This window comes from Macaca fascicularis, chromosome 1, assembly GCF_037993035.2.
Source record: "Macaca fascicularis isolate 582-1 chromosome 1, T2T-MFA8v1.1".
In the NCBI taxonomy this organism is placed as follows: domain Eukaryota; kingdom Metazoa; phylum Chordata; class Mammalia; order Primates; family Cercopithecidae; genus Macaca; species Macaca fascicularis.
The window spans coordinates 99,877,948-99,891,109 of NC_088375.1; the positions used below are offsets into that span (position 1 = coordinate 99,877,948).

The window sequence follows — 13,162 nt, forward strand, 5'->3', positions numbered from 1 at the left end:
CCCACACACACGGCTGCAGCCACTCTAAAGCCCTTTGTCTTTCACTGCTTAGTCACCCCCTTTGTCTTCATCTCAAATAGGGGAGTGGAAAGGGGCAGTAGAGTTCTCTGGTGATAGCTCCTCTTGCCCCTGCCCCTTCTGGTCTCCCATCCCTCGTCTGACTCCTCTAGTCCTGGCCCCCTTGGCTTAGAACCAGGGTCAGGCAAGTGGTGGGTCAAGTGGTGGGTCTGGCAGTCACAAGGGGGTGGGTGATCCAGGAAGTGACAGGCACCAGGGCAGGTATTACCGACCTGAGCAGGAAGGGAGGGGGAAAGGAAGTATTCTGACGGATATGATATGCGGGGGACAGGAGGTGACAAAGCAGAGTTAATAGGGGAATAGAGGCAGTAGGAGGTGGTCCACTTCTGGGAAAGGAAAGGGACTGCTGACTGCACTCTCCTTCCTGGGGATTTCCTGGGGAAACAAGCAGCCAGAGGATGGGGTGAGCAGAAATTGCCCCTACTTCTGAACCCTTCCTTGCCTTGAGAGTTCACACCCAAGACCTCTTTTGCGAGTTCCCTCCTATCCAAAGTCAAAGGAATAATTTGCTTCCTTCCCTAACACCACCTCTTCCTCCCCAGCCACTCTCCCACCCCAGGCAATGGATTTCTCCCAGTACCCTAATTTCCCTATAAGCACAATGCTGCCTCCACCCTCTCCCTGCCACAGGGAGAATTAAAAAGAAAAGATTACTAGATATTCCAGGAACCAATGGGTTCTCAGAGCAAGGTGGGGTGGGTGGTGGGAGCCAGGTGGGGATTCCCCCAGACTGATACTGGATGAATCTGGGTTCCTGAGAGCAAGTCTTGCCTATGCTGGGGGCTGGCTGACTTGAGGCTGGGGGAGGGTTTAGGGCAGTTGGGAGTGGGTAGGAGAAGGGCCAAAAGCCTGGGGGAAGCTACTGGGAGCTGGGCCAGGGAAATGGGGAGTCAGGAAGTGGGGAGGGGGAACCCTGGGGGGAAACGGAGGCGGAATGGATGTTCTGGGCTTTGGAGGGGGTGGGTAGTGGTAACTCAGGAAGGGGGATCCTGAGGGAGAGAAGGGACGTTAGAAAAGAGGAGGTGCCACCCTAGATCAGCCTATAAAAGGAAAAGTCGTTAACCCCTCCTGCCTTGTCATCTGCCGCCTCCAGTACGTTCATTCCAAGCAGGATCATCCTACCTTTGGGCAGTCAACTCCCTGATCACTTGTCTCCTTGCCTCCCCCATTGCTCTGCCTCTTTTACTCTTCCCAGTTGCTCAGTTCTATCCTGAGCCATGTCAAGTTACCTCCTTTCTTTGTTCTTCCCTCTTGATGTCTCCTTACCTGTTCCCTACCCTCTTTTCTCAGGCAGTTCACTCAGTCCCCGCAGCCCTGGAAACCAGCCACTAGGGCCAAAGGGCAGCATGAGGGAGCCTTGAGAAAAGAGAGGCCATGCTAGGTTAGACTATAAGAGCAGAAATTCTCCCAGGACCGTGATCCTATCTGTGCATGCTGGCCAGGCCCTTTCCCTCACTCTCTGCGTCTCCTGGGGCTCTGTCCCACCAAAAAGGGAAAGAGACAGCTGAGGGCTGATTGTGGAGTTTGGGAAAAGGCTATGTCATCAGCTGGCCCAGTGCCTGTTATCCATTCGACTGCTAGAGATTCCCCTCCCCTGGGCAAGTCCCATTTTTTTGGGAAGCGATGAAACACCCATCTGAGTCCCACCGACAGAGCTCAGCTGAGTGGCTTAGAGATCAGCCAATCAATCGCAGAGGCTCACCATGCTTAAAAGAGCTGGCGCGGAGAGAGGCTGGGGAGAACCCACAGGGAGACCCACAGACACATAGGCACGAGAGAGACAGAGGAGGAAAGAGAGACAAAGGCACAGCGGAAGAAGGCAGAGACAGGGCAGGCACAGAGCGGCCCAGACAGAGTCCTCCTACAGAGGGAGAGGCCAGAGAAGCTGCAGAAGACACAGGCAGGGAAAGACAAAGATTCAGGAAAGGAGGGCTCAGGAGGAGAGTTTGGAGAAGCCAGACCCCTGGGCGCCTCTCCCAAGCCCAAGGACTAAGTTTTCTCCATTTCCTTTAAAGGTCCCCAGCCCTTCTGAAAACTGCCTCTGACCTTGGCAGGAGTCCAAGCCCCCAGGCTAACAGAGAGGAGCTTTCCAAAGCTAGGGTGTGGAGGACTTGGTGCCCCAGACGGCCTCAGTCCTTCCCAGCTCCAGTACCAGTGCCATGTCCCAGACAGGCGCGCATCCCGGGAGGGGCTTGGCGGGGCGCTGGCTGTGGGGAGCCCAACCCTGCCTCCTGCTCCCCATTGTGCCGCTCTCCTGGCTGGTGTGGCTGCTTCTGCTACTGCTGGCCTCTCTCCTGCCCTCGGCCTGGCTGGCCAGCCCCCTCCCCCGGGAGGAGGAGATCGTGTTTCCAGAGAAGCTCAACGGCAGCGTCCTGCCTGGCTCGGGCGCCCCTGCCAGGCTGTTGTGCCGCTTGCAGGCCTTTGGGGAGACGCTGCTACTAGAGCTGGAGCAGGACTCCGGCGTGCAGGTCGAGGGGCTGACAGTGCAGTACCTGGGCCAGGCGCCTGAGCTGCTGGGTGGAGCAGAGCCTGGCACCTACCTGACTGGCACCATCAATGGAGATCCGGAGTCGGTGGCATCTCTGCACTGGGATGGGGGAGCCCTGTTAGGGGTGTTACAGTATCGGGGGGCTGAACTCCACCTCCAGCCCCTGGAGGGAGGCACCCCTAACTCCGCTGGGGGACCTGGGGCTCACATCCTACGCCGGAAGAGTCCTGCCAGCGGCCAAGGTCCCATGTGCAACGTCAAGGCTCCTCCTGGAAGCCCCAGCCCCAGACCCCGAAGAGCCAAGGTAGGCAGCCCTGGAGTCTGTGTCCTGCGGTGTCCTCCCGCCATGTCTGTCCTACTGACCCCTATTCACCCTCTCTCCACCCACTTCCACTTCTGGCCATTCTGCTTCCCTCCCTTCTGCCTGCCTTTCCTCTTTCCATGAGCCTCCTTTCTTGGTAAGGCTCAGGCCTCTCCCCTTCACCCTTCTCCTAGCCAGACCCACCGAGGGTTCTCAGAGGTGGGTCAGAGACTCTGGGCTGGGAATAACTGCTCCCCCTCCCCACCCCACCCCTTCCTGGCCATGGCATCTCCTACTGGCACAGTCCCCAGCAGTAAAGGTCTCCTAACAGCGCCTTGGCCTTGGCTCTTTTCTCTGCCCCAAATTTGATTTTCATCCCTCACCCCCAGCTAAAGGAGTGAGATTTGAGGCCCTAGGGCTTGGTGTCTGGCTTCTGATGCTGCCTTTAAAATCACTGTGGCAAACTGCAAACTAGGGCAGGAGTGGCGAGAGAGGGAGGGTATCCCATACCTCCTTCTGGTCAATCCCCTTCCCACACTGTGGCCGGACTGCGAGGCTGCCTGAAGCTCCATCCTTTCCTCCCTCCCACTCCTGGTCTCCCGCTTCTTCCCTTCCCTCCTCCCTCCTCCCTCTCTAGCTTTAATCCAGACCAGACGCTCCCTCCACACCCGCCACGCTGAGCTCTGGCCCTGGCCCTAGCTGCTGACTGAATCGTTCCTCCAACCACACAGGGCAGACACGTTGCAGCCCAGCCCTCTAGCCCTGGTCCCATAGGTCCCAGCCACACTCAGGCCTGGAGAACCCCAAAGTGCCTCTTGACGGCAGTCCAGGCGGCTCTCACCTCTGGGGCTCCCGCAGCCCTGGGATGTGGCGTCCCCTTCTCCTCCCCTTCTTAGAACCAGCTGCTGACTCCTCAGAGTTACCAGAAAAGCCCTGGGATTTGGTGTTGGGGGAAGGGCCCAACCAAGACCCGCCAGGAGTCAGGAATCCCGGGGTGGGGGTGGCGGGGAGGTGGGGGGCGGGCAGCTGACTATGCTGAGTTCAAGACCCAGGAAGTGAGGGATTGCAGAATCGACCAACCCATGGGTCTGAGAGGCTATTTCAGGTTCTTCCTCTCCCTTTTTCTCTCCAGCGCTTTGCTTCACTGAGTAGATTCGTGGAGACGCTGGTGGTAGCAGATGACAAGATGGCCGCATTCCACGGTGCGGGGCTAAAGCGCTACCTGCTAACAGTGATGGCAGCAGCGGCCAAGGCCTTCAAGCACCCAAGCATCCGCAATCCTGTCAGCTTGGTGGTGACTCGGCTAGTGATCCTGGGGTCAGGCGAGGAGGGGCCCCAAGTGGGGCCCAGTGCTGCCCAGACCCTGCGCAGCTTCTGTGCCTGGCAGCGGGGCCTCAACACCCCTGAGGACTCGGACCCTGACCACTTTGACACAGCCATTCTGTTTACCCGTCAGGTGAGGCCCCAGTCAGCACCGCAGGCCATGCACTGCACAATTCTAAGAAGCACCACTAGATAGACTATGATGCAAATGATATTCCTGGAGTTGTGTGACATGGTGCCTTGCCCCAGCCACACTGCCATGTGTGGCTACCTAGGCCCTGACAGTGCTGGGTCCTCAGTGCCCAGGTCCCTAGGAATCTAGATCTCAACCCAAAGGACCCAGGTGTCTTGGCTGTCTATGCACCTTCTATGATCCCTCTCCACAGGACCTGTGTGGAGTCTCCACTTGCGACACACTGGGTATGGCTGATGTGGGCACCGTGTGTGACCCGGCTCGGAGCTGTGCTATCGTGGAGGATGATGGGCTCCAGTCGGCCTTCACTGCAGCTCATGAACTGGGTAAAGTGGGGGTGGATGAGAAAGGTATTAGGGAGGAGAAGGTGGGGGAGGGGGTACTAAGTTCACCACAGTGTTAATGGGGGCCCCAAGGTATTCTTCCCCTAGGCCTAGGTATAGGGCTATTACTCCTCTCTGCTCCAGGTGTAGACATACATTTACATTTTTCTATTAAATTAGTTAGTAGAAACTACTGTGATCTCTCTCTCTCTCTCTTTCTCTCTGTGTGTGTGTGTGTGTGTATTTGGAGGGGAAGTCAGAGAGGGAATGGGTGAGGTCACAGTTGGGAATGTTGGCTATAAGGAAAAATGGATAGGGAGGGGCCCAGAGTATATTTTGGGGAAGAGGAGACAGAGAAAGAGATGGGGCTACATACTGGGAGCCCTGAGAGTACCAGAAAGAAAGGGACTGGGGGCAGGGTGAGTGGGGAATGGATCTGATCATCCACAGCTGCAGCCAGATTTATGATGGAGTCCCTTAGGGCATGAGGAAGGGACCCTCAGATCCTATCAGGGCCTCTGCTCCCACAGGTCATGTCTTCAACATGCTCCATGACAATTCCAAGCCATGCATCAGTTTGAATGGGCCTTTGAGCACCTCTCGCCATGTCATGGCCCCTGTGATGGCTCATGTGGATCCTGAGGAGCCCTGGTCCCCCTGCAGTGCCCGCTTCATCACTGACTTCCTGGACAATGGCTATGGTAAGCAGATGGCACTTACCTTTCCCTGGGTAGGACTCAATTCCTGTCCTCCAGGGCACTCTCACCTCTGCTGCATCCTGCATGGGCCAAATTGCCTCCCCCAAGTGTGCTTCCTCTGCAGTGTGGGAAGGGGTGAGAAATGCTGCTGTCTTTGTGTAGTTCTCACTTCCTCCCAGAATAAATAGCATAGCTAGAGGAGGTGAATTTTGGCTCAGTAGAATTAGAACGGACCTTCTGAGGGCCAGAACTGTCCACCACTGGAATGGGCTGGCTGTGAAGGATGTGATTACCTTGTCACGCAGTGAGGTATGCAAGAATAGCAGGATGACTGCCACTAGGCAGAGATGTTGATGAGAAGCAAACTCAAGTATTCTATAGTTGGTTAGAATAGGCAGAACTGAGTTCCTGTCATTATTCCATTTTGTTTGTTTGTTTTTAAAATAGAGATGAGGTCTCACTGTGTTGCCTGGGCTGGTCTCGAACTCTTAGGCTCAAGCAATCCTCCCACCTCAGCCTTCCAAAGTGCTGCGATTACAGGCATTGAGCAACCATGCCTGGCCTCTTATTCTGTTCTTTAAGCAGGTGTAGATGTGTGACTGTAAGTTACTTCACCTCTCTGTGTTTGTAGTTGATATGTCAGATAAGTATAATAGTGGTACCTATCTCATAGGTATTTGCCATGGTTAAATACATGCTGCTTAAGCATTTAGCCAATGTTCATCACATAATAAGCATCCAATAAATTATAGTTGCCCATTAAAGCCTCTTACAGGGCTAGGCACAGTGGCTTACACCTGTAATCCCAATGCTTTGGGAGGCTGAGGTGGGAGGATTGCTTGAGACCAGGAGTTTGAGATTAGCCTAGACAACATAGCAAGACCTTATGGCAACAAAAAATTCCAAAAAATTAGCTGGACATGGCACATGCCTGTAATCCCAGCTACTTAGGAGCCCAAGGCAGGAAGTTTGCTTGAGCCCAGAAGTTTGAGGCTGTAGTGAGCCATGATCATGCCACTGTACTGCAGCCTGAGTGACAGAGCAAGACTCTGTCTCTGAAAAAAAAAAAAAAAAAAAAAGTAAGTAATTAAAATATAAATTATAAATTAAAAAAATTTTTAATTCTCTTATAGTCCTAGGATTGTTTTTATAGGCTCCATCAGGCCCCAGGGAGCCTAAGCTTTCTGCTGCTGGCAATCCTGAATGCTCCCCTCAGCCCGTTGCTGACTTTGTGTCCCAACCCCCTTCTCAGGGCACTGTCTCTTAGATAAACCAGAGGCTCCATTGCATCTGCCCATGACTTTCCCTGGCAAGGACTATGATGCTGACCGCCAGTGCCAGCTGACCTTCGGGCCCGACTCACGCCATTGTCCACAGCTGCCACCGCCCTGTGCTGCCCTCTGGTGCTCTGGCCACCTCAATGGCCATGCCATGTGCCAGACCAAACACTCGCCCTGGGCCGATGGCACACCCTGCGGGCCCGCACAAGCCTGCATGGGTGGTCGCTGCCTCCACATGGACCAGCTCCAGGACTTCAATGTGAGATCCTAGGGCAGGGGTGGGGTAAAGGGCCCCGGGGTGTGGGGACCAGCCCTAAGCCCGGGAGAGAGTTCACTTATGCCCCACTTCCATTCTGTGCCTTTGCAGACTCCACAGGCTGGTGGCTGGGGTCCCTGGGGACCATGGGGTGACTGCTCTCGGACCTGTGGGGGTGGTGTCCAGTTCTCCTCCCGAGACTGCACTAGGCCTGTCCCCCGGAATGGTGGCAAGTACTGTGAGGGCCGCCGCACCCGCTTCCGCTCCTGCAACACTGAGGACTGCCCAACTGGCTCAGGTGAGGAGTAGCAGGGATGGGAGCCCTTGGGAGGGGACAGTAGAGCAGGAAGGACTGTCCCTTGAGTGCAAGACAAAGAGGGTGTTGATTCCCCTGCTGTTGTGGGGAGTGCCTTTAACCTCTGGGAATTGTCCTTGGCCATCTGTGGGGAAGAGCAGAGCTGTGCTGTCTAGAGCTCTCAGGGGCTGGGTGGAGGGGTGTGGGGTGATGTGAGGAAGGAGGGGCTCTGACTGTTTTACCCCTCCAGCCCTGACCTTCCGCGAGGAACAGTGTGCTGCCTACAACCACCGCACCGACCTCTTCAAGAGCTTCCCAGGGCCCATGGACTGGGTTCCTCGCTACACAGGCGTGGCCCCCCAAGACCAGTGCAAACTCACCTGCCAGGCCCGGGCACTGGGCTACTACTACGTGCTGGAGCCACGGGTGAGGGTCAGGACACCCCCAGGCCCTGTCTATGGTCACACCCCCGCCCCGTGCTCCCTCTGCTTTCTGATGACAAAGATCCCCCAAAGTAACCCTGTTCCCACAGCCATGCCAGCCCAGTCCAGGATTCCACTCAGACTTATCTGTACATAGGTATCAGGAAAACAAGCCCCAGACTCCAGATACTTGGCCAGTAGGTCCCTCTAGCCTATCCTATTTCCTGTGGTTTATTTTCCTCTGACTCCCCATCTTCTAGTGCTGCATTTGGTGAGAATGGAATGTGTGGCCTTTGGGGCAAGTCCTTGACCCCTCTTCCATGGGCTTCTCTGTCAAATTATAGTGTTGGCCTCATTCAGCTCCTGGACAGCCAGCCCTCAATGGACAGGCCTTCTGGAGATGACTGAAGTCCCTACACTCCGTCTCTGTGATAGGGTGGTGGGTTGAAGGCTGCACAAAGAAAAACAAGCCCTAGGAGCATTTTGCTCCCTTCGCCCCAACCTGAGAATTTCTACAGGCTGGTTGCCCTCTAGCGTCCATTTAGGGACAGTGCCATGAAGGTTTAGGGCTTGGTGCTAGGACCAGACAGACCTGCACTTCCCATCTTGGCTCCTCTGCTTGCCATTTGTGTGGCTTTTGGACAGGTTCCTTAACCTTTCTAAACCTCAACATTCCATCCCTAAAAACCTCAAATAGTGGTGGTGAGATTTACGTTCGTGTTTGTAAAACACTTAGCATGCTATGTGATTCATACTCAGTGCTCTGAAAATGCTGGCTAGATGTTATATGTGATAATAATTATTATTGTTATGATTATCACCCACATGGTGCCTGGCACTCACCCATCTACATCCCCTACTTCATCGAACTTTTCCGACATCCCTTCCCTGATGGGACATGGGTCTTGTTTGACTTACCAACCAACCCCTCTTCACTTAGGAGGAACCTTCGGCATTGTTCTTTCTCTTCTCTTCAGGTGGTAGATGGGACCCCCTGTTCCCCGGACAGCTCCTCGGTCTGTGTCCAGGGCCGCTGCATCCATGCTGGCTGTGACCGCATCATTGGCTCCAAGAAGAAGTTTGACAAGTGCATGGTGTGCGGAGGGGACGGTTCTGGCTGCAGCAAGCAGTCAGGCTCTTTCAAAAAATTCAGGTTCTTTCACCGTCATTCCTCCCTCTACCTTCCTGGACATTCTGGGTCCTGGGGATGCAGAGGGGAACTCAGCACTGTTTCTACTCTCAAAGAGCTCACAGTCTAGCAGGAGATAGATGAGTAGGCAGCTACAGTTAAGTGTCCCATGTGTTCATCCGAGGTCGGAACAGGGTGTTGTGAGTGCCCTTGTGGACATCAGGGAAGGCTTCCTTGGAGGTGACCTCTGAGCTGAGTCTCAGAAGGAGGGTAGGAATTAGACAGGTACCAAGGAAGTGGGACTTGGAAGGGCACCTCAATAAGGGGGCAGTGGGTGTAAAGGTCCAGAGATAAGAGGCAAAAGGGCACATGTGCATGTAGCTCTGATCCAGACTGAACAGCTCATATAGGATAGGGGTGACAACCATCTACACATGTACACACATGCAGTCACATAAACACAGCTCAGAAAGCTGAGGGGATTCAGGTGATCCTGAGCTCTCCATCTACTCCTTCCACACAGGTACGGATACAACAGTGTGGTCACTATCCCCGCAGGGGCCACCCACATTCTTGTCCGGCAGCAGGGAAACCCTGGCCACCGGAGCATCTACTTGGCCCTGAAGCTGCCAGATGGCTCCTATGCCCTCAATGGTGAATACACACTGATGCCCTCCCCCACAGATGTGGTACTACCTGGGGCAGTCAGCTTGCGCTACAGCGGAGCCACTGCAGCCTCAGAGACACTGTCAGGCCATGGGCCACTGGCCCAGCCTTTGACACTGCAAGTCCTAGTGGCTGGCAACCCCCAGGATGCACGCCTCCGATACAGCTTCTTTGTGCCACGGCCAACCCCTTCAACACCACGCCCCACTCCCCAGGACTGGCTGCACCGAAGAGCACAGATTCTGGAGATCCTTCGGCGGCGCCCCTGGGCGGGCAGGAAATAACCTCACTATCCCGGCTGCCCTTTCTGGGCACCGGGGCCTCGGACTTAGCTGGGAGAAAGAGAGAGCTTCTGTTGCTGCCTCATGCTAAGACTCAGTGGGGAGGGGCTGCGGGCGTGAGACCTGCCCCTCCTCTCACCCTAATGTGCAGGCTGGCCCTGCCCTGGTTTCCTGCCCTGGGAGGCAGTGACGGGTTAGTGGATGGAAGGGGCTGACAGACAGCCCTCCATCTAAACTGCCCCCCCTGCCCTGCGGGTCACAGGAGGGAGGGGGAAGGCAGGGTGGGCCTGGGCCCCAGTTGTATTTATTTAGTATTTATTCACTTTTATTTAGCACCAGGGAAGGGAACAAGGACTAGGGTCCAGGGGAACCTGACCCCTGACCCCTCATAGCCCTCACCCTGGGGCTAGGAAATCCAGGGTGGTGATGATAGGTATAAGTGGCGTGCGCGTGTGTGTGTGTGTGTGTGTGTGTGAAAATGTGTGTGTGCTTATGTATGAGGTACAACCTGTTCTGCTTTCCTCTTCCTGAATTTTATTTTTTGGGAAAAGAAAAGGGTAGTAGGGTGGGCCTTCAGGGAGTGAGGGATTATCTTTTTTTTTTTTTCTTTCTTTCTTTCTTTTTTTTTTTTTGAGACAGAATCTCCCTCTGTCGCCCAGGCTGGAGTGCAATGGCACAGTCTCGGCTCACTGCATCCTCCGCCTCCCAGGTTCAAGTGATTCTCATGCCTCAGCCTCCTGAGTAGCTGGGATTACAGGCTTCCGCCACTACGCCCTGGCTAATTTTTTTTTTTTTTTAAGACAGAGTCTCGCTGTTGTCACCAGGGCTGGAGTGCAATGGCGTGATTTCAGCCCACTGCAACCTCCGCCACCCAGGTTCCAGCAATTCTCCTGCCTCAGCCTCCCAAGTAGCTGAGATTACAGTCACCCACCACCATGCTCGGCTAATTTTTGTATTTTTAGTAGAGACGGGGTTTCACCATGTTGGCCAGCCTGGTCTCGAACTCCTGACCTCAGTTGATCCACCTGCCTTCGTCTCCCAAAGTGCTGGGATTACAGGTGTGAGCCACTGCGCCCGGCCATGCCCAGCTAATTTTTGTATTTTTAGTAGAGACAGGGTTTTGCCATGTGGCCAGGCTGCTCTTGAACTCCTGACCTCAGCTAATCCACCTGCCTCGGCCTCCCAAAGTGCTGGGATTACAGGTGTGAGTCACCACGCCCGGTACATATTTTTAAAATCTAAATTGAATTCTGCTATTTATATGATCCTTTTGGAGTCAGACAGATGTGGTTGCATCCTAACTCCATGTCTCTGAGCATTAGATTTCTCATTTGCCAATAATAAGACCTCCCTTAGAAGTTTGTTGTGAGGATTAAATAATGTAAATAAAGAACTAGCATAATGCTCAGCATCTAGTAAGTGCTTAACAAATGGCAGCGCTGTCACTTACTATTATCAAATATCTGTCCACATCCACTCTCTATATGCACTTGAAGGTGGCAAAGATCCACATCCATGGTGCCTGCCTTTATCCTCAGGGTCTGTTCCTTTGGTTGGCAGACCCCTATCCTGGGTTCTGAGGGACCAACAGAGAAAGGAAAATTTCATCCCTCACCTCTGGAGGTTCCCAATCACAGGAAGGAGACATAGTAAACACATGGCTACAAATACAATTGACAAGAACATGAAGGTGCAGGATGACAAGAACAGATAACAAGAACAACTGCATCAACACAAATGAGTACTTAGTAATAAGGGTGATAGTTGAGGGGTCTGGGTTTCACAACAGTAGAAAGAGCACTGGAGTGGGAGCCAGCGGGTCTGGATTCGATTTGGGGCTCGGCATCTTATTAGCTGAGTGGTGTTGGGTAAGTCACTGATGCTAAGCCTTAGATTGCTCATATGGGACTAATAGTATCTACTCCCACAGAGTTGTTCTGGGAACAAATGCTAGAATATTTTCAAAATAGTAAAGGTTATAGCCATGGCCATGTGAGAGGTTACCCCTGTGACTACCTGAAGATGGAATGGGGTCTCCAGAATCTGCCAGTATAAACTCAGCAGAATGCCTAGAAGATGTGAGATTATAATAAAATTTCATAAAACAAAAACAGCCGGGCACGGTGGCTCACACGTGTAATCCCAACACTTGGGGAGGCCGAGGTGGGCAGATCACAAGGTCAGGAGATTGAGACCATCCTGGCTAACATGGTAAAACCCCGTGTCTCCTAAAAATACAAAAAAAATTAGCCGGGCGTGGTGACGAGTGCCTGTAGTCCCAGGTACTCAGGAGACTGAGGCAGGAGAATGGTGTGAACCTGGGAGGCGGAGCTTGCAGTGAGCCGAGATCGCACCACTGCACTCTAGCCTGGGCAACAGAGCGAGACTCCGTCTCAAAACAAAAACAAAAACAAAAAACAGGACGTGGTTTGGCAGGAAATAGGCAAGAAGGATAACCTGGAAAAGGATCTGAGGTGAGGGAGCCAGGTGCCCCAAAATGGCAGAATACCTGATGCCCGAGGAGAGGGAGGGACTAAATTTTCCCTCTGGGCAAGGTGCATTTGCTTGAGAATTTGGGGCTGGATGAGATGGCTGACGCCTGTAATCCCAGTACTTTGGCAGGAGGATTTCTTGAGGCCAGGAGGTTGGGACCAACCTGGGCAACATAGAAAGATTCCATCTCTACCAAAAAAAAAAAAAAAAAGATTGAAAAATTAGCTGGGCGTGGTGGCACCTGCAGTCCCAGCTACTTGGAAGGCTAAAATAGGAGGATTGCTTGAGTCCAGGAGTTCGAGGCTATGGTAAGCTATGATCGTGCCACTATACTCCAGCCTGGGTGAGAGACCAAAACACCAACTCAATAAAACAAACAAAAGGGGGCCAGGCATGGTGGCTCACACCTGTAATCTCAGCACTTTGGGAGGCTGAGGTGGGTGGATCACCTGAGGTCAGGGGTTAAAGACCAGCCAGGCCAACATGGTGAAACCCCATCTCTACTAAATAAACTACAAAAAATTAGCCAGGTGTGGTGGCAAGTGCCTGTAGCCTCAGCTACTCGTGAGGCTGAGGCAGGAGGATTGCTTGAACCTGGGAGGTGGAGGTTGCCGTGAGCTGAAATTGCACCACTGCACTCCAGCCTGGGTGGTAAAGTGAGACTCCATCTCAAAAAAAAAAAAAAAAAAAAAAAAACTTGGGCAGTCCTGCGTGTGTCATGGATAGAACAGGGATGGGCAAGGGTGGTAGGTAGACCCTGCAAGAATTTGGGGTTTTGAGAGGCAGAAGAAAGACTGCTAGGGATTGGGGAAGCTACTTGATGTGGGGTTGAGGGAGAAATTATAGGTAAAGAAGACCCTGAGGTGGAGGTGGAGGTGGAAGAAGGAAGAATGGGGGAACCAAAGGCACTTCACTCTGCCATAGCAGCCCCTAGCT

At 53.5% G+C, this 13,162-nt stretch overlaps 1 protein-coding gene across 1 annotated transcript; it reads left to right on the forward strand.

The window, feature by feature from the left end:
• The first annotated feature begins 1,812 nt into the window (after positions 1–1,812).
• On the forward strand, positions 1,813–11,141 carry ADAMTS4 (ADAM metallopeptidase with thrombospondin type 1 motif 4). The gene is made up of 9 exons (XM_005541197.5): positions 1,813–2,870; positions 4,000–4,323; positions 4,577–4,709; positions 5,237–5,407; positions 6,657–6,943; positions 7,052–7,238; positions 7,486–7,661; positions 8,635–8,810; positions 9,310–11,141. The coding sequence occupies exons 1-9, from the start codon at positions 2,238–2,240 to the stop codon at positions 9,734–9,736; spliced, it is 2,514 nt and encodes an 837-aa protein (XP_005541254.1). The 5' UTR covers positions 1,813–2,237; the 3' UTR covers positions 9,737–11,141.
• Positions 11,142–13,162: the final 2,021 nt, after the last annotated feature.

Excerpts from the sequence above, each read along its gene's own strand:
- ADAMTS4 (XM_005541197.5), top strand. The coding sequence starts at position 2,238 with ATGTCCCAGACAGGCGCGCATCCCGGGAGGGGCTTGGCGGGGCGCTGG. Across the intron at positions 4,710-5,236 it reads CACTGCAGCTCATGAACTGG|GTCATGTCTTCAACATGCTC; the intron begins GTAAAGTGGGGG and ends CTGCTCCCACAG. Across the intron at positions 8,811-9,309 it reads GGCTCTTTCAAAAAATTCAG|GTACGGATACAACAGTGTGG; the intron begins GTTCTTTCACCG and ends CCTTCCACACAG.